At 38.6% G+C, this 21,743-nt stretch overlaps 1 protein-coding gene across 1 annotated transcript in view; it reads left to right on the top strand.

Annotated features, from left to right (window-relative positions):
• The window catches only part of LOC122813680 (zinc-binding protein A33-like), a 235,933-nt gene extending 215,381 nt beyond the window's left edge, over window positions 1-20,552 (top strand). Inside the window, exons 4-6 of the mRNA XM_044086130.1 lie at window positions 17,639-17,661; window positions 17,773-17,897; window positions 19,558-20,552. Of these exons, the coding sequence (XP_043942065.1) occupies window positions 17,639-17,661; window positions 17,773-17,897; window positions 19,558-20,102 (693 nt within the window). The 3' untranslated portion in view covers window positions 20,103-20,552. The remainder of the gene's footprint in view (window positions 1-17,638; window positions 17,662-17,772; window positions 17,898-19,557) is intronic.
• Window positions 20,553-21,743: the final 1,191 nt, after the last annotated feature.

Below are 21,743 nucleotides of genomic sequence, written 5' to 3'. Positions count from 1 at the left end.
TAGTGGTTCCCTGTAGATCTGAAGGCTAATGGTCACTCTCCCGTACAACACACACACACACACACACACACACACACACACACACACACACACACACACACACACACACACACATACACACTGAGAGGGATTAAGCAATCTCAACACAGGAACAAAATTAGGGATGAATTTTAGGTTTTGTTCTTATAAACTTAGTTATTTTATATTTAGTATAACTATGTATAAAACCTTATATGCTCTGTTATCTTCATTTTAGGAGTCAAATAGATGTTGTGGCTCCCGATGATTTTGATTTGGTGGAAGAGGGGTCAAAAATGGCTCTTTGCATTGTGAAGGTTGCAGACCCCTGCCCTACATACACAGACCCCGTACTGTATACACAATTGCAGAATGTCCAAGTAATATCCTCAGAAACAACCCCTACTATACACATGTCCAGCAGTCTGATATCTGACTGGCTTGTTATCATGTATGATGTCAGTAAATAATGGTGTACAGAACATATGCACCTTTTACTGTATGACATATGTGCATAGGGTGACAGACTTGTGGCTGGAGCTATGAACACTGGCCCAATATTGGCATGTTGCTGTAATAACCTCAGACATTTACTGTCGTACCAGGGTTTGTTGTGACGTATGTCCAATGAGGGATATGAAGTCAGTAACTCTCATGGCTGTCACCATGGACTGACTGCAATCCTCACACTATGCTTCTGCAGTTCTCAGATAGGAGTTCTGTGAGCAACACAAGAAACAAAAGCTTTCACACACTGCCCAGTCTGCAGATAACCCTACAGATGGGGGTTTCATCACAAACATAGCCCTGCCATGAGAGTTATTAAAAGATGCAGACTAACCATAACCACACACACCCTGTTAAACTGACATTACTCCAAATGAAGAATAGCGACACTTACATTCTGTAGTCATGTTTGGCACATCCCCCTCCTTTCTGTTGGCTTGTTTCCACAGTGTATGTTGTTTGAGGTAAATCCCAAAACCATCTTTGATGATGTTTGTCAAACACCAGATCAAGGTTCTGCTCACAGTGAATGTTACAGCCCAGCACACCAACATGATGTTCCTAGATATTGTAGTGTGTTTCCATGCAACTAGCTATGGGAATGTTACCTCAGCTGTTCCACATGCAATCAGCTAGAGGAGGGCTGCAATTCGTGCGGAGGCCATCAACTGATCATGACCATCACTTACAAAACACAAGCTGCTGCCTAAGCAAGACAGGTATACATTTCGACATCCACCAGAGAGGGCGTGAGAGGGACAATCAGAGACAAAGTACATCAGGGAAGGGGTGGGAGAGTAAAACCTAAGCATGTTTGTGTCACACATCTACCAGTATGGGGTTTCAAACCCCTGACTGACTATGTATTGCTATCACATGTGTATGCAGCTATTGCATGCGCCACATAGCTTACATGTTGGTGAGCTGTCCAAACGTATATGTGCTGCTGAGTGACATCTGCAACAATGATATAGTAGTGATACAGCAGGTGTAACACACGTGCCTGTCCACATGAACAGGGGTCAGCGTCAACACGGCCACACTCTCTAAGAGACTCATACACATTGCCACACTTGGCAGGATCAGGAATACACTTCCTAACTAATTAGTTTGCCACAATACAATAATGCACAGGTATCAAATGCACCACGGGGGTTATCCTGAGGTTCTATGGGCAAAGGGTATGTGAAGGTTTCTGACATCAGACAGCATGTTTCAGTGTGCCAATGGGAGTTGTACTGGGTGTGAATATGGTCGGAAGTATCATACACCACACACACACAGACACAGTGTGCCAGTACTGACATGCATGTGTAGATTGCTTCATGAGTGTGTAGTGGATGGCTGTGCCAGAAGGCAGTACAAGGCTAGGTGAAGGGTATACCTTGGCATCAGGCCACATGACAATGGTCTGCAGTGTGGCTCAGAAGTGTAGTGTCGGGAATGACCCACACAGGTGGGTATTGTATTCACCATCCAGTCACCTGTGTTACTATTGTGTGTGGCCAGTGCTGTGCAATGCTTGCCATGTATGTGTTCTATATTCCATGACATGAATGGTGTCTGGGATGTGCATACGTCCCACATTCATGTACAGTGACATGTGGAAGTGTACCTGGTTGTCCAGCCCATGTTGTGTACACAGATTGTTATCATCAGATGTGCCAGTCCTGGCTCATGTGGTGGGACCTGTGAATGGACAGCAGGTTGACCCTACACCTACATTGATAGCATGATACACGTATTCCCTGGTGTCAGTGGCATCTGTCCATACAAGGCATGTGAGTAAGGCATGGTATGTCCTTTGTGGATCACATTTGATGGCACCACAGTTTTTGCAGGCATCCGATGGGGAACATAGTGAAGGTGCACTGTCTGCAATCATGTGCCTATTGTACTGATGGACAGGGTGCCGTGCACTCTCTAGTCCACTGCAATCACACCATGGTTACTATCTGTGAACAATATGCAGGGTACTACCAACATAGTAGTTGTTGCCTAGGGAAGTGTGTTTGCGTATGAGACATGGGTTCAGAGTGTTCTCTGGGTAATACTAGGGCTGCTTCCCTTGTTCACCAGGTCTTGATATCACATGTAGGGGTATGGATTGGCACCCCAGCCTCTCATCTGATTGACATCTGTGATCCTTTTAAGGTAGAAAATGTGACATATAATAGGACCACTATATAGGAAAATTGCAAAACCCACTCCACAATGAGTCCATTTGTTACACACTAACAGCCACCTCCACACAGGATACGAATGACAAACATACACTCACACATACACATTTTTGCTATGTCTGGTATTAGAATTCCTACCTAACTAATACATCATACTACAGCATTATGCAGTTATAGCATGCACCACAGAGATTACTGGGCTATTCCTTCCCCATTTCACACCTGATGACATCAGCAGACTTGCCAAAGTCAGGCAATGGAGGTTGTAGTGCCTGTGAATGGCCTCAAAACTATTGCTCCCTACACTGACAAAGGAACACACACACACAAACACACAAACATCCATACTGGCCATGCCTGTGAATAGAACTCCTACCTAACTAGTACATCACACTACAGCATTACACAGTTATAGCATGCGCCACAGAGATTACTGGGCTATTTCTTCCCCAAAGGTATATTTCACAGTTGATGACATCAGCAGACTTGCAAAAGTCAGGCAATGGAGGTTGTAGTACCTGTGAATGGCCTCAACAGCAATGCTCCCTGCACTGACAAAGGAACACACACACAAACAACCACACTCACCGTGTCTGGGAATTGAACTCCTACCTAACTAGTACATCACACTACAGGATGGGTTACCCTCTGTTAGTTCTGTGGAGAGGCATGGCCGGCACAGCTCAACAATTTGTTGTAGGAGGTCCCTGTCCACCCTATAGTGCTCCACTATCTCCAGCTCATGTAGGCCCTGGTAGGTTACCCTGGGTCTGTACACTCTTCTCCATGTCCTCACTGTGGGTTGGTCAACAGCATTCTCATCCTCACCACCCTCAGCCTTTTCCACATGTTGATGTATGATAGCTGCTGCAGCCCCTATCATTTTGTTGCTTTTGTTTGTTAAAATTTTCCCGCTTGTATACACTGTTGTTGTAGAGTATGTGGGAAAACCAGAAGGGAAGTTGTTTGCATAGTTTATAGTAGTGTTCTGGGCCGGGCTTGGCTGCTGCCTGTGTAATTGGTTGATTCTGATACATTTCACCTGCCAGCTATGCTGGTTCTCCTTAGTTACCTTCTTACTGCTAGTTTCCCTTACCATTGCCTTCCTGTTTAAGCCCGGGGGCACGCCATGCACAGAGCTCAGATGTGAATGGAGCTGCTATTTCCTGTTTGTTTGTTTTTTTTTTTCACACCTGGTGCACGTCACGCAAACCTGTTTAGGGAACTTAAGCACCTTTTAGCAGAAACTGGTCCACTCTACGACACACTTTGCTTTTCATGGAATAAGACAGTACAACTGCAGACACGCCCCCTTCCTTAGCTGTGCTTTGCTAAGGGCAAACATGGGCCATAGGGCTCCAATAAGCTTACAGCTTACATGACACACCCCCTTATGAAGTCATCTAGCTATTAGGCTTAATCCTTGGTTTATTGCTCCTCAAGGTTGGGTGCAAGCTAAACCTGCAGAGAAATATGTGATTCAGTATCATACTCCACATTTGCATAGGATTGCCTGCTAAAGCATAGTTACATGTCACACACTGAGCCTTCCCCCTTAGCAACAATTATTCACTGAACATGTTGTCTTCTGCCTGGCATTGGGTATAATGGCAAAATACAGATTTTGGCTAGAATGCTTATTTTAGGGGTTTTTTTTAGTTTCAGCCCGATCCCATTTGCGCATCACTACTCTACACTTAAACAGCCGACATCGGCAAAAAAAATATGAAAGGTTTTTTTTTTTTTTTTTCGGAACAGTTTTGCATGCCAATGGCCATATATTTGGCCATCGGCATGCCTTACACATACTATACACCAGTAACACCACAAAAAACACTCATCCAGTTGCCAGAAACCAAACACAATAATTCAGAAGTAGTATTTTAATCCACACAAAGGTAAAAAGGACATAGTAAGCACTTTCATCATATCAGACTTCTTCCAAACTGTGTAACACAATAAAATAACAGCTTTTATGAGAAAATACTCCCCCATTTAACACACTAATTAAATCTTAAAGTCCTACACATTAGTTTAAAAATATAAATCAACCTACTGACATGAATTAAATGTTAACAAATACAAATACTAGTCTCATAATAAAATATATGTATAAAAAATCCCTACAAACTATAACTTAATGGCCCTATGTTTTAACTCAGGTTTGATACAAATGTGGTCATTAATACCAAGGGCTACAGTGGCATTCAGATGCAGTTGCCATCTCATCTCAGTCCTATCTAATTTGTTAGTCCAGTCACCCCCTCTAATTTCATAACCAACCACCTCCAGTATACCAAAATAAAAGAAGTGGTCGGGGTTGATATTGATGTGCCTATAAAGTGCATTATTTTCATCACTTTTTTATGCTATATAAATGCTAATAAATTCTTCTATGAAACCTCCTTTCTGTCTTTCCTATGTAAACATCGTAGCATCCCTAACAAACAGCTATATATACCACTCCACAGGTATTACAAGATCCTGTGGCTAACTTCACCTCAAGGTCACTAGAACCGATCCTAACAGTGGGAGTTGAAATAATATGTTTACAATACTCACATGCCCCCACATAATCACATACTATACACCCTTTATTTGGAGCTGTCATGGCTCCATTTTGTATTTTGCAGAAATGTACTCAATTCCTAGCCGAGTACATTTCTGCAGATTACACTAGTCCTGCACGGACTGCTTCCAGTTTCCTGGTTCACAAATTCACTTCATTTGCATGGTTTTCACATGCAAATGAGGTAATTTGCATACAGGTGCTCTGTCCATGCAGGATTAGTTTAAGAGCTCGGGTGCACATCTCGGGAGCTCGTTCCTGGATTGCACGCCAGCCATATTGGCAGAATTAGCTCTTAAACTAATTCTGAATGCCATCAACAGCTTTCTGAATCTGGGGGAATATCTTAAAAGACTGTGTCATAATATGCTTAGTATAGTTTATATGACAGTAGAGTTCTGTGTAAAAGAGGTTGGGATTGTTCAGTCATTCTGAAAATGATGGATTGAAAAATTCATGACATTCCTAAATGATACATATTGATGCCATGAAAAACATGCAAAATATTGTGAAAGGTGTCTTGATCATGAAGGCTTTACAATTCATAACAGTAAAGGTAAAGAATTTGGTAAAACAGTTAAAGAGGCAAGAATTTACCTTAATAATAAAAGGATTGACAATTTGGAAATTGTTTTTGGAAGTTATACATTTATTTAAAGCCAGTGTAAATAATTTATTAAAGAAATACAGGATAGGAAATACAGGATAAATATAAGTTATGGAAAATGTTTAACTGGAGTTTTAGGAAACAAGTATATTTAATAAATAGCTATATTTTAGGGAAATGGGTCCATTATGTTCAGTCATGACATGTCCAGAAGATATAGAAAAATAAATTATATATTTCTTACATAGATCAAGATTAAACAGTTAAAATGAGGAATGGAATTAGAGATTAGTTTATTAACTGTAAAGAATCCTGTTTTATGGCTTCATTATGTTTAGCTATAAGATCTTGAAAGGAAGAAAAGATGAAAAGGAAAGTATAGTCATTAAGATGGCAGGAAAGAAATATGAACTATGACAGAAAATTAAAGAAAAGAAAATGGGAGGATAAGGGAATGAATGGAGGGAATAAGTCTTGAATGGAAGATAGACATCAGTGAAGTTAACATCACCTCCCAGCAAGAGGTTCTCCAGTTCGATTCTCAGCTGGGGTCCCTTCTGTGTGGAGTTTGCATTTTATCCCTGCATTCGAGTGGATTTCCTCCGGGTACTCCAGTTTCCTCTCACTTTCTAAAGACATACGTCTGGAGCATTTCTCCCCGGGCCTCTGCTGAATATAGGCTCTGTCTTAGTCAGTCTTTCCTAGTCAACAAATGTTAAATAAATAAATAAAAAATAAGTAGAAGAAAAGAGAAGTATGGCATGAAGAAAGTATACAAAAATGTTTACATTGCATGGAAGAAATTAAGCTAAGAAGTAAAGGATGTTATTAAGAATAGAAGGAGAAGATTACAATCACTTGAACAGGGCAACATTTCATCTGGAGACTGATGATTAAAAAATTTGCAGTGAAAGTGGAAATGAAATACAAAGCTGTGAAAGCTAGAAAGTATGTAGTACTCAAGAAATTGAACATCTGGCTTTTTAGAGTGTTTTAGAACAAAAAGAGCATGAGGAGAGTTTAAAAGTGGGACTGGTTGAAAGAAGTGCAAATGAAAAATACTATATCTGGAATATATGACCGAGAAGATATATAATTGTTAGGAAAAATACATTTGTATAGCTATAATATATCAAATATGGCAAGCAACAGCTAAAAGAATATTATTATTTAACAAGATTTAGGTTGAAGCAGATATCTGCAAGAAAGTAACATTTTAATAATGGTAGAAAGTGTTGGGAGGATAAAGTGTAAAAAACATTTGCTTTTGTCTTGCATATGAGACAAGGAAAGGAAATTATTGTCTAAATACATCTATTTATTTGAAACACAGGTGCCCAGTAGGAAGGTAGCTGGAATAAAGAAGCTGAACCACGACAAAGTAAAATCTTCTTTTTTAATACAAAATGGTGAGCGCTTTTGCAATGGTAACCATTGCTTCATCAGACAGTTCATTCAACACTTAAATACCAGCTACCTTCCTACTGGGCACCCGTGTTTCAACATTTTCAACATTTGGGCTGGTTTGGATTTATTTGTTTGCTGCTTGTACATCTATTTATTTATTTATTGTAAACCACTTAGAATTTCTTGCTTGTGTGCATTTAATTACATTTTATTGCATGTATTAAGCAGAGAAGTATTGTGATAAAGGAAACCTTTGCTTTTCTATAAGTGCTGTGGGATCTTTTACATCCACCTCAGCTACCACCAGCTCAGGCAGACAGGGCCTTGGTTTAACATGTCATTTGAAGGGTGGCGCATTCAGGAGTGCAGCACCCCCACCCCCATGCTGCACTACAGTCTCTGTACTGGAAAAGTAATCCAAGTACCTGGTGTAAGACTAGAACCCCCATCTTTCTGTACTAAATGCATGTGTGCTACTTGTTGAGATACGGAGTATCCTTCCTAATCATTATATAAGTATGTAGCTATGTTCCCTAAGTTTCATGGGATGGGAAACAGGAAATTCACCCAGGGGGGTCACTTCTGTGGCTCTGCTCGACAGGGGCATAGGTAAATAATTTTCTTGAGTGGTGAAATCCAGGGAGCCTTGTTTGGCTAGGCCTATATAGGCCCTAGGGCCGATAACCTAGTACATTCCTATGAATCTATGAACCTATGAACATATAGGTTTCAGCATAACCTTCACAATCACTGCACAAATGTATTGATAATTTCCCTATATTCCAAGGTGTTCAGCATGTCATGATGATGTGATTGGCAAGTCCTATGGCATGCCTTCGAGACCCAAAGGCTACACTTGCTTAAGAGAAGGGGTGATGATCAGGCATTTCGGAAGGTATGGAAGACATTGCTGTGTGACAATAATGTCATGGGTGAACAAAACCACATATCAAACCAGTATCATTGATGTCACAGATATGATGGTCTGTGTCAAGCAGATGGCACACAAGCTTGCAGCTAGGAGATCCACTACATGAGGCATCCCATCATGGTTCACAACACTAATTGAGTTGTAGGAAATTCTTGTGTCCTTAACTGGGGAAGATGTTATAGCAGCTATTCACGGAGATTGTCTGGATGTTGGTCATAGGGTGATCCAGCCCACCTGTGTCTCACTGGATGATAAACCTAGTTTAGTACTACATAACAGAGGTGTCTGTATGCTGTTATAATACATACACAGTATAGGCTAAGCTCACTGCACATTTGTTGTCATAAAATGCCAGCCATTCAAGTGGATCATGCTGGCAATGAAGGCAAAGGATATACTGTAATTACTTTGTTGCATGAACATATTCACCCTGCAAGCTACATGGGCAACTATGTAACATATGTTAGTGGGTTCACTATGGTGTCTTGTATGCTGTGTATACACAGGTATGACTGGTGCCACTGATGCTGTTATACAAACTGAGGCAGGACAAAGGGATGGTAGTGGCTTTTCTGATGTGGTTGACAGTGGCACTGATACACTTAGAGGGGACTCACTGCCATGAAATACAGAAGAACGGCGTGTCTCTATCATAGGTGGTAATGCCCACTCCATATAGGCTAAACATACAGTTGAACACAATTAGGAGCCTGTGACTGTACAGGATTTGTGTTTGCCATCTCCTGGAGAGAAGGGACCATCCATGGCTAAGAGTTCTGTCTGTGTTTTTCCTGAGTCTGCTGCAACATATGAGTACACAACTCAGATATGGGTATACCCACCATAACCTACTATCAGAGGGGGGTCTGATGCTATAATGAATCATACGTAATCCACGGCATGTGGACAGCACTATTGATAAGTCAGCAAATGTGCAGCAACATCATCCAGCCACAGTCTGCTGCTACACAATCCAGTCTGGAGCTGATCAGTGTGTTGCTTGACATTCAGTAGGATGTTGTACAGCTCTGTTGTGAACTCATTGAGGACATGACATTCTGAGACCATGAAATGATCAGTATTATGAAGGACAGGATGGCACAAGCTACTTCAGTAAACACCTGCTTCTGGAGGAATACATGTGCCATCATTGCTGCCCACATTCATGGTCATTATATTGTGCACACCATGGGTGTGTGTGTGTGTGTGTGTGTGTGTGTGTGTGTGTGTGTGTGTGTGTGTGTGTGTGTGTGTGTGTGTGTGTGTATGGGCCTTTCTGTGGTTAAAACTGTGCATCAGTGTTCGTTACTATTTTAAGCCATTACTTCTATCAGATGTCTGTGCACCTGCGCAATTTTCATTTACACATTTTCAGTACTTCCAGTGCCATTTATTTCAACTTCTGTTAGGCCTTCATTACCTGTACTTATGGATCCAGCAGTTTAACGGTATCAACATCCCACAGTAGTACTTTCATGCTGCTGTGGTGCAACCTACCTTTCCTTCTCTGCATTGCCTTAGGTATCCAATTGACGTTAGCCTAGCCTGAAATTAGGCAAGTATAGATGTGACCTACAGACACTTCAGATACAGGCATTCATTTCATGAGGTGATGGAGTTACTGCATGAAGCAAATCACTTAGAAATATAATTTGGCTGATTAATCAAAAAGAAATGCACAGCCCAGCAGCTGTTCATGGCATCTCCCTGGTAGTGTGCTCACCTCAGCCTTTCCTTTAGCTCTGCACCATGCTTTTCACCCATCCTAAAGTTACTGTCAAGACTGTATTCCCAAGAACCACAGAATTGCTCTGTTACCAGAACTCTGCACATTTTTCAAACTTGTGAAATAAAGAGGAACTGCCAGAAGTATAGGTTATTTCTCCAAACTTAATTCCGCATCATGTTAACTTTATTTGTAATAAAATAGAGGCGTGCACACTACTGGACCCCCCCCCCATTATCCCTTAACTAATATTTTAATACTAATATTTTATAAGCCACTTTAAAAGTATACATCTTCCAAAGAAAAAACAACTCCTTAGTCTAAACAAGCAATCACCAGCAAGATTTGGACTTCTTTTCTTGTAAATTGTGTGAATACCTGCCTTAAACAGTATTGGCTTTAATGTACTGTCCTGGACAAAATGCATTAACTGATTGTTTTTTTTTTTTACTCAAATAATTTTTATTTTGATGAAATACAATAATTTAATACATTCATATCATTCAATAACTATTTACAGTATTTACATTCAGCCTGACAAAAAGCATTCAGATAAAAACATTTGTAGTTAAATAATAAGTTAATCTATAAACTATGATAGTTATGAAGAGTTTGGTTCCATCTGTAGGGTATCAATCAAATTCATACCTTTCTTCCACGGACTATAACCAATGTCTTAGGAAAAGTTCTTAACTCTTTAGTTCTTTTCTCCATTAGTATGCATTTCTTCAGTGATGATAGGAATTCCTCCATTGTGGGTGCTACATTAGAGTTCCATCTTCTAGTTATACATTTTCTGGCTATTGCTAACACTGTCCACAACAAATGCAGGTCACCTTTCTTCATATTATTACTATTAACAGCATTCAATAAAATTAAATACTTTGTCAAAACAAATATATCAGTATAGATAGCTTGAAGAAATTTGTTAATCTCTTTCCAATGTGGTTTAATATTAGTATAGTCATAAAAAATATGAGACCAGTCAGCATTAGTGGACAGATGACATCTCCAACATAACTTGCTGTTTGAAGTGTTCATTTTTGAGAGTTTCTCTGGTATCAAAAAGGATCTATGTAGAAATTTCCAATGAAAAATCCTCCAGAATTGTGAGTAGAAAGTTAGTTTAACTGAAAATAAAATGTTTGTTTTATCTTCCATTGATAATGATACTTTAAACCCTTTAGTTAGGTATTGCCATTAAGAATCTTTAGGAGCTGTCTTATAGACAATTACAGTGTTATATAGATATGATAATTCATTCTTAACATTGATATTATTATACATAATTCCAAAAATCCAGTTTATAATTTTTGGTACAGTTTTGAAGGATGAGTTATGTATTATTCTACACAGATCCTTAGTGTATGCTGTGATACACTGAAGCATACCTCTCAACCTCTTAATGCAAAAAATCTGGACAAAACTTGACAATATGGGGGTACACATAGAGACATTTTAAATATTGCTCTTATGAACTTAAAAAGTTGCTAGAGTAACATGATTTGTTTTAAAATATATTTTCTGAAGGATTTGAAGTCTGAAACTCAAATGTATGTCATTATGTAGTGACTACAATCCTGAGATCATCCCAATGATTTGCCAGGAAAAAGAGGAACAGGCCAAAATATGAGCCAAATATCAGGACATTCTGCAAAAATCTGTACAGTTGAGAGGTATGCTGTGAAGAACCAACTAGTAGTAACTGGTATTAAAAATTTATGCCACAGTTTTATTGCTCTTGATGCATGGTCTGCGATGTGGCTACAGAAACACCTATTGATCTTTCTAACCAATTGCAAAGCTTGAAAACATGTCACTCTTACTCTGCCCCTCCTTCCACTGATGTCCAAATGGAACTTTCGTATTTCTTTCCTCTCAATGTCATTATTTTCAGCACAGCAAATGTTCGGGGGGTATCCCTGGTAGTGTGCTTGCCTCACCCTGTAAGTTACTTACTTCTGTTGGGTTTTATTCTTTTGCGAGAGATAGTGAAGTAAAGCTTCCTTATTATTAAGAAAGCCATAGTCTGGCACTTTTATAATTCTAAAAATGTTGCCGAGGTCAAAGCCTTATTTGGTGCTCCTAACAAATATGATCATATCTTAAGACAAATTAGCTCACTTATAAAACAAAAATTCTCTAGCTATAGAGTGAAGGAGCAAGACATTACAGTATCACAATCTATCATTAAATCACTTTCCCTATGGAACAAAATGATTTTGAATACCTATAAACTTGTGTCAAGCATTAAATATAATCATTCACTTCTATTTTCCAAATATTGGGACGGCATACAAGGCAAAATCTCTACGGAGTCTAAGTGCAAGTGCAAAGCAATCAATAATACCCTGAATCTAACCCCCTTCAAAAACCTAATTTACACTCAACTTATGATAAACAACAATTCCTACTGTACCCCAGCAGTCTTACTGAAATTTGGATACAATAAAAACCTAACCTGTCCATTCTGTTCCCTCCCACATGTAGATATACTTCACATCTTTTGGAGCTGTAAGAATATTTACAAACTTTGGTGTTCTCTCAGAACTCAGATGGAAAAAAATGAGATATGAAAAAACTACATTTTCCTGGCAAACCATGATTGTAAATATAATTCCTAAATCTCTTAAGGGTATCCATCGTCACATCTGTGTTATGGTCTGCGCTCTTCTCAACTATTTTATAGCCAATAATTGGGTCAATCCCTCAGCGATAGCTTGGGAAAACTTTACAGTAATGGCAATCAAATATATATCTGCACGTAAATTATGCAATAACAACAAAAAGAATATTTTCAGAATTACTGGTGTAGCCTTTTTGACCTAATCCAAACTAAATAATCTTCCAAAATGCAGGTCACTTACATTACATACCAGGAAATTCTCCATCTGTATCATATCTGGCCCTATAATAATTAGACATTGGTATCATCACACTGTAGCTTTAGATTTTACAAAGTATTTTGTTATATTATTCTGTTATCCTCTGGCATCCATGGTGTAAATATGTTGTAAATAGGTTATAAATAGCTGTACATGATGTAAATAGTTTATATTGATGTACCCTCCTTACCGCTCTTCTCTCTTCTTAAGACAGTCATATACTCCTCGCTCCCAGCCATTTTTTCATTTGTTAGTATAGACTTTGACTGTAATAGGATATTGGGGTTCTGTACTACTTATATTATTCTCTAAGATGTAAGTCCCCTGAAACGATAACTGCTGTTTTATAAATGCATAATATTTGTATTAACTGTTATATGTATACCCACACTTTACTGCTTCCTGTAATGACTTACGGTTTTTCCTTTTTATGTTTGAAAAGTTTGTTAAATTCAATAAAAATATATTTGAAAAAAAAACAAAGTGTTGCTGCAATTTACATATCCTCCTCCACATGACAACTTTGCTCTGCTTGCACATATCCTATACTGGCTCACTAAAAATATATCCATGAAACTGTTCTATTTGGTGATGTTAGTATAAACTGGACATCACTATCCATTGACTATCATAGCTCAAGTAGTAACCTAGATGGTTTTTCCCAACTTTTCTCCACTCCTACTCATACTAACAAACAAAGCAACTCTAGTTTTCTCATAGACTGGATTCTAGTATCAAATCCACATAAATGTCACTACCCTGAATCCCTACCTGACTCACTAAGCAACCACTCAAAAATTAAAGTCCTTGGATTCCCACCTCACCATGCCCAACCACAAAAATACATAGAATGTCACAAACTCTCCAACTTCAATCCTGATACTTTCAGCTACCTTCTCTCTGTGATTAACTGGCCTTCCTAACTCATCTATCTCTAGATGAGGCTGTACAAAAATGTAATTCTATATTTCTATCCACACTAAACTCCCTTGCCCCTCTAAGAACTGTAAGGGTTAAATCTCTTAGTTCCCCTGGCTAACACAAACTACATGCTCTCTCATGCATAAAAGGGACTTAGCATGGAAAACCTGGTCCAAAATAAAATCCCCTCAGCATCTACGAACTTATAAAGAACTTCGCAACCTTACCAGAAAACAAGTCATCAAAGACAAAGAAAACATTTACAACCATAATGAAACCTCCCATATGGCCAACCTAAAAAAATTCTGGAACTTCATCAACCAAATTCTACATCCAAGAACACCCTCCACTCCTACTCCCTGCCCACACAATGCACCTCAGGAAACAGCTTCCAAATTAAACACCTACTTTATTGAATCTATAAGCAAACTAATGCAAACTTCTAACTCTGACCCTAGTTCTGTCAATCTTCCTGACAACCCTACCTCCCCTCAATCCAAAAAGACATTCTCTCTCAGACCAGTGCCTACTAGTTATATTAAATACTTACTACACAAATTGAAACCCTTCTCCTCTTCTGCTGACAACCTACCTCCACTCTTTCTCAAGCCAGCTGCTAACTCACTAGCCTTTTCCATCTCTCTTCTTAACAATCGCTCTATAGCTGAATATAAAGTACCATCTATTTGGAAAGAATTCTGTACTATACCCATCCACAAAGGATTTAGCGCCATGGAACTTCCTAACTACAGACCAATAGCAATTCTAACCCCTGTTTCCAAAATATTATAGAATTGTGTGCATAAACAAATTATGGATTACCTTATACAACACAAACTATTAATCTCCACGCATAAATTCCACCCCAAGCACAGTATCTCTACAGCTCTCATCTCCTTCACCAATACTATATCACTTGCTAGAGACCACACAAACTGGTATCCTGTCTACTCCTAGACATCTCTAAAGTGTTTGGCACAGACTCCCACCCCCTACTGCTATCCAAACTAGCTGACCTAAATCTCTCTCGCTCTACCAATGCTTGGTTTTTCAGTTACCTTACTGACAGACACCAATATATAATATGGCTTTTCTCACTGTCACCTGCTCTCCCCATCAAGGTGGGAGTCCCTCAAGAATCTATGCTAGGTCCACTACTTTTCAATATCTTTACCAATCTTCTACATACATCGTGTCCACAAATGACATTCATGCAATATGTTGATCACTCCATAGTCACCACCATAGCTGACAACCTCTCAGAATTGAAGACACTAACACAAAAATATTTCACATCAGTTGAAAACTGGCTCTCAAGCACCAAGTTAATCTTAAATAAAAAAAAAAAAAAAAAAAAAAACTCTTAGGTTTTCTTCCAAAATCCCACAATCACTTTAAACCTACTTTCCATATCTCATCCCTTAACAATACCTCCATCACATCTGAAACTCGGACAAAGCTCCTTGGCATAATCATAGATGACACACTCAAATTTGACCATCATGTGCACTATTGTATTAAGAAAACCCACCATAAACTTGAATTGCTCTACAGGAACAAAAAATTCTTATCTAACAAAGCTAGGATCTCTGAATCACATGCCTACCACATGCTAAGGCTTCTGTATGGGTTTCAAATATTCACCAACCTCCAACCTCTCTTCTAACAAAATTAGAAACCACTTACAATAAAATTGCTACATTTTTTGCAAATTAAATCTATAAATTTCATTACTGCCTCTCCCTTAACTCCTTAAACTGGTAAGAATTTTACCACCAACTACTTCTCTCACAGATGCAGGTCATACATTCCATTGTATATAAATCATCTTTCTGTCCAGATATCTCCACACTTGCATCCCCCTACACTCCTCCGAGAACCCTCAGAAGCTCTGACCTAAATTTGTTGCCAATCTACAAGCCAAAAAGCAAAGTAGGAAAGAAACTGTACAGCTACTTTCCTCCCTCTCCTGGAACAAACTTCCCATTGACATTAAAATATAAATCATTCACAACAATACAAAACTGCACTCAAAATTTTTCTAACCAGCTCCTGGATGTGCCACTGTAAACACCTGCTATGAACTCACCTGACTATCCTATTCACCTACTCTTATGATCTATCTGTCCTTTGTAAGTAACCTAACCGCTAACTCATATGCATTCACAAACTGTTCTCCACAAGCTTTCCCCCATTATCTTCACCTGTCTAACCTTTGCCCCTCTGTCAAGTCTACATTTATGCTGTCTTACTTCCCCCTGCACTAGTAATCACTACACACTTTTACTTTACCTTACTCTATAGTACACACTGTAAATAATTCCTGTTCCTCTTAATGTAGTAACAGTTCTCCACATACTTACTGCTAGCATGAATTTCTCTACAACATCTCGTTTATGGCACATAATACAACTGCTCTGCAATAGCCAAGTCAACTGCTTTTGTTTATCTAACTCGTACTTATTGAGCATAAACTTACAATTTTTAAGAACATGTAACTAAAGACTGAATGTTTTATATTGAAAAAATTGTTCTTCTACTTCAATTATTCTGCTGTTTTATATGGTCTGTTTTTATATATTATTTGAGGAACTGTTCTCCCCAGGCTTCCACTGAAAAATGGCAAAAGCTCAGTCCGACTAACTTGGTCAACAAATGTCAAATAAATAAATAAACAAATAAATAAATAAATAAATAAAGGTCTGGAAGAATGGACTGCATTGCTTCTCCACATGCCATGGAGTGTGATTACCTTCGGTACATGGCTAAATGAAATGGTTTGTGATACCTGCAACAACTGCATTGACTGCCAAGGAAGGCCAATTGTGTGGCCTCTGCAGTTACAAATATTTTACAAGATGCAGCAAATATTGACTGTATACAACTCTAGCTAACATCAGTAGCCAAAGAGCAGAAAGAATCTTTAGGTCATCTAAGTAGCTAAGGAGTAGACAGCTTATGCAGAGTCTCCAAAGCCAGGTATTGCATTTTCAGTGGCAGCAGTGCAGTGCAACACCTCACCACACCAAGATGTGCAATCATAAAATTAACCATTTTAGGAGAACAAGTACACATTCATCCAGACTGTCTGTTTGATTATTAATTATTTAACACACACACTGTATTTGCATCAAGATATGGCTGAGGAGCTACAGTGTGTGACAAATGGAGTGTATGATGGCACAATTAATGGTTAGATTAAGACCTAGATTTCCACTTCCATGTACAACCCGATCATCCATGTAAAATATAGTGCTGCACAAAGGGGCTGCATATTCATTCGGTTCTTGAAATCATATCTACTGGCACTCTTGGCTGTGTCTTATGTTGTTGTCTTATGGAGTAGAACTATTGTTTTTTCCGAAAGAGGACAGGATTGGTAGAAAGCCCTGCACTCTGGGACAAGGGAAGAGCAGCAGCCTGGGAAATATTAACTTCTGAGGAAATTGGCACATTGAGCATCAGTCCTGATAGTACTATGTCAAATGGTTCTCCTTCATACAGATTTAGTATTGTGGTAAGTACCCATTACCTACTGTGATGTCTTACTTCCTTGAAATTAGTCCATCATTTGGTGTTACTCCTCTGTTTTCATCACTGCTATATTACAATGGGAATGTTGTTTGCTTACTAATAACACACACTCATACACACACACACACACACACACACACACACACACACACACACACACACACACACACACACACACACTCAGAACAACAACAAAACATAGCATAAAGGAGAAGGAATGTAATTATGATAAACTGATTGTAATAACTCTAAAATTACCAGAGATAATTTATTTTGGTTAGCTAACATGTATCACTGTATTCCAAAAGAAAATATTTAGCACATTATTTGTTTTACTTTTGCTTATACAGAAAATCAAGACATTCCTGAAGAGGTATGTACAGATAGTTTGGTAAGTAGTTCTTAATAAAATTGTATCTATAAGTTTATGTTAACTGAACAGTGTTAATTAATTTGTATTTTCCTTCCCTGAATTATTCTACAGTATTAAAAATGTGCAGAAAGTGGATGACAGCCAAAGAGTTGTGGTGCATGATTTGAGTCTTGGAATGTACAAAGGCCCTCTGACATATGGAGTATGGAAGGAAATGAAATCCATCCTTAATCCTGGTAATAAAAATATCTCTACAAAAATAGACTTTGGGAAACTTGGTGAGATAGTTGCAACTTTCTGTAGTCCTTCATAATAATCCAGTGATGGTGAACCTTTTGTGTTTGGTGTGTCAAGAATTCGGAAAATGCCTAACTTGATTCTGCTTGCATGTCAACCCCCAAACAAAAAAATAAAATAAATAAATAAAAATAAATAAAACAGCATGCCTCTCAATACATCAGGGATAAATCTCAACAGAATCAGGGACAAATCTAGAAATAAGAGACATGGACTATTACTGACAGAAAAAAATGAACATGAATTAATACACATTTTCTGAAGTAAAATTATTCTATAAATCTAATTATTGTCATTATTAAGTGTAAAATGTTGCCAGTTTTAGGAGGGATTAAGAGGGACAGTTGAGAGGAATGTAAAAGAGCACTCTCCTACAAATGCAGACTACTTGCCCTTTGCAGAAGTGTAGCCACAAAGAGAAAACAATGTCAGCACTTCCCTTTACAGACTCTGTTTAGAAAGTATACCGAAACAGTATTTGAGGTTAATAACTTCCTTACCTCTGCAGCAGTGTTGTTGAACTGGCTCCTGCCACAAAATAATTCAATGCACTTCACACAAGCAACAAATGCAAAATCAGTTTCTTTGGTATATTTGGTACTGGTGAATGCTGATGTATCACCCAAAATGTTGTGGAGTGTCACCTTTGACACGCATGTCATAAGTTTGCCATCACTGTAATAATCATTCCTGAAGTATTATTTTCCAAATAGCAAACATTTGTAGTGTGAGTTCTTTAGAGACAGTTTACATGTATAAAGCTACAAATTCTGTTTACCATTCATGTTTTTTTAATAATAATATGATTTTCATGAAGGAATTATGTTTGTATATATCCAGGGTAAATATCATTAGCTTCTAATGATGTCATAACAGTGTCAGAGGAACAAACTTTGGCACTTATAAACCACTGCATTATCTCATTCCTGCCTCAGTAATGAGGGTGCATCACTTTAGGATTCCACTTTGATAACACTGAAATCATGTTTTCTGTATGCTGCAGTGCATGTTACACCTGCAGTGACTCTAGTCCAGATACAGTTGTTTAAGTCAGCTGTTGTTCTGTTTGTACATTGTGCTAGCTTGTTCCCACATATGGTTTAGTAAGAAGTTGATAAATTACTGCTAGTACATGATCATTACCAAAAACATAGCCATGCATTACTGGATATTTGCAGGTAAAGCATCATGACCAGTTTCTTCTGGGTTTACACTATGCATAACATTATATTCATGTCTCATCTCTAAGTGATAAGTGAGTGTAAACAAAACTGACTATTGATTAATTCTACTTCATGAGTTCAAAAAATACCCAGAACTGCTCAAGCCAGATGCATTTCTTTTTTGTTTAAAAATTTGACTAAAGCCAGTGCGTACATAACTAGATTGGCAATATTTTGAATAGAAACATTTCTTTTTACAAGTGATAAACAAAAAAAAGAAAAGTCTTTCTTTGCCCTTCCTCCTCCCATATTATTATATGACAGAAATATTTGTCTGTTTATTAAAGATTTACTGCCTGTTATATTTGTGACAATTCTAAAATATTTTCTTTTTATTTTGCTTAAGATTATGACATAAACATTTTAATTTTTACAGGGCTTGTTAATCTTGTATTGGACACTAAAACAGCACACCCTGATCTCATTCTGTCTGATGACCTGACCAGCATAAAACATGGTAACAAAAGGCAGGAACTCCCTGAATACCCGGATAGGTTTGATACAAGGCTCTGTGTGCTGGGATTAGAGGGATTCATGTCAGGCAGGCACTACTGGGAGGTAGAGGTGGAGAACAAGACTGCCTGGTTTATGGGTGTTGCCAAAGAGTCTGTTCACAGGAAGGGAGACATCCTCATGAGACCTGAGAATGGATACTGGACTTTGTGTCGAAACAGAGAGGCTGAGTATACAGTATGGGATATAATAATAAAGGATCTCAAGCTCAGGGAAGAGACCAAGAGGATCGGAATGTATCTGGACTATGAGGGAGGACAAGTGTCATTTTATAATGCTGACAACATGTCCCATCTCTACACTTTCACTGACACCTTCACTGAGAGACTCTATCCTTTCTTCAACCCTTGTAATAATGATGGGGGTAAAAATGCAGCACCCCTGAAGCTCTTTCACTTAAAATTATAGTTCTGACTGAAAACTATTAGTGTATTTACACAAAGGTTAAAATGGTTATGCTGTATGAAGATTAATTTTGTATATTCAACACAGAGACTGAACATATGTAAAAAAGAAAAGTATGTAGATACTGTAAAACTGAAAAGGATCCTTTCATGATATGGATTTTAACTGGAATTGTCCCTTCATAAGACTTATAAGGACGAAATTACAAATGGCATTCACTTCTTCTTCCACTTCCTTCTTTGTGTCCTTCTTCTTCTTCACATTCTTCTCCTGCTTCTTCTTCATTGTCATTATTAAAAAAGACAAAAATCAAGTTATACTTTGCCAGAACCAGAAATGTCTTTTCTGTAAAATGTATGAGTGTAAAATTAAAAGTTTATTTAGTGAATTTCACAGTGCTACATTTTTACATAATCGTTGGTTGGACTTATACACCAGAATAAAAAAGTAGTTCCTGCTGGGATCTGCTCTCAAACTTATATATATATATATATATATATATATATATATATATATATATATATATATATATATATGGGTCTACTTTAGAATACCGACATGCCACTTCGCCGACACATAAACCACCGACACCAGATAACCGACAACACACAAAACCGACAACGCAAAACACCGAACACCATTACACCGACACACTAAACGTAAACAACACATTACACTACATCGCATAGCCACTAGCCCTAACCAAAACCCTAACCCTATCACTATCGCACACTCACCCTACCTGCACCCTAACTCACTTAACCCACCCCTAACCCAAGGTCCGACACTATCGCACACTCACCCTACCTGCACCCTAACCCTAACTCACTTAACCCACCCTACACTAAAATCCATCACGATCACACACTTACCTTACCCGAACCCTACCTCCCTACCTCTGACACTACCACATACTCACCTATCCCACACCCTAACCCAAAATCCCACAACAACGCACACTTACCTTACCGATCCTAACTCCGTCACAATCGCACACTTACCGAGACGCGCTCACATGTTACCCTAGTCGCTGTATCTGCTATCGTCACATCACCTTTCCGGTAAACTTACCAGTCGGTCATTTCGTCTGCCTCTTCCGCGTGTCGGTCAACTCGGTTTCGGCACATCACCTTGTCGGTAAACTTACTTGTCGGCCATTTCGTCTCCCTCTTCCACGTGTCGGTCAACTGCGTTTTCGGTAATTTAAAGTAGACCCATATATATATATATATATATATATATATATATATATATATATATATTTTTTTTTTTTTGTCCTGCCTATTGACTCCCACTCCTTAACATAATCAACATGTTCACTCCTCTGTCATAGGTAAGAACCAGGCACTCTTCATTCTAGTTGAGAGCCCTGTACATCAATTGTTCCCTGACTAGAGGACTTAAGTAGCCCAAAGATTCCCCCATAGGAGTAAGAGATAGATAGTAAGGAACAGGACCATTTTCTGGACCCAGTGGCCACCTCACCCTTCCCTGCAGAGCTTCTGCTCCCAATGATGAACCATTAGAGCTCTGCTAGTGCTGCTGACCATGGAGAACATGCATGCTCCTCTCAGCCTTTGGACATGCTTGAACTCTATTGATGTTATGCCTTGGGTCACCCAAGCAGATCACCTGAACCACCTC

Source organism: Protopterus annectens, chromosome 10.part0, assembly GCF_019279795.1.
Source record: "Protopterus annectens isolate FY-2018-M chromosome 10.part0, PAN1.0, whole genome shotgun sequence".
Taxonomy (NCBI): Eukaryota; Metazoa; Chordata; order Ceratodontiformes; family Protopteridae; genus Protopterus; species Protopterus annectens.
The sequence above is the reverse complement of the archived record's forward strand: the minus strand, read 5'-3'. Positions and strand labels throughout refer to the sequence as shown.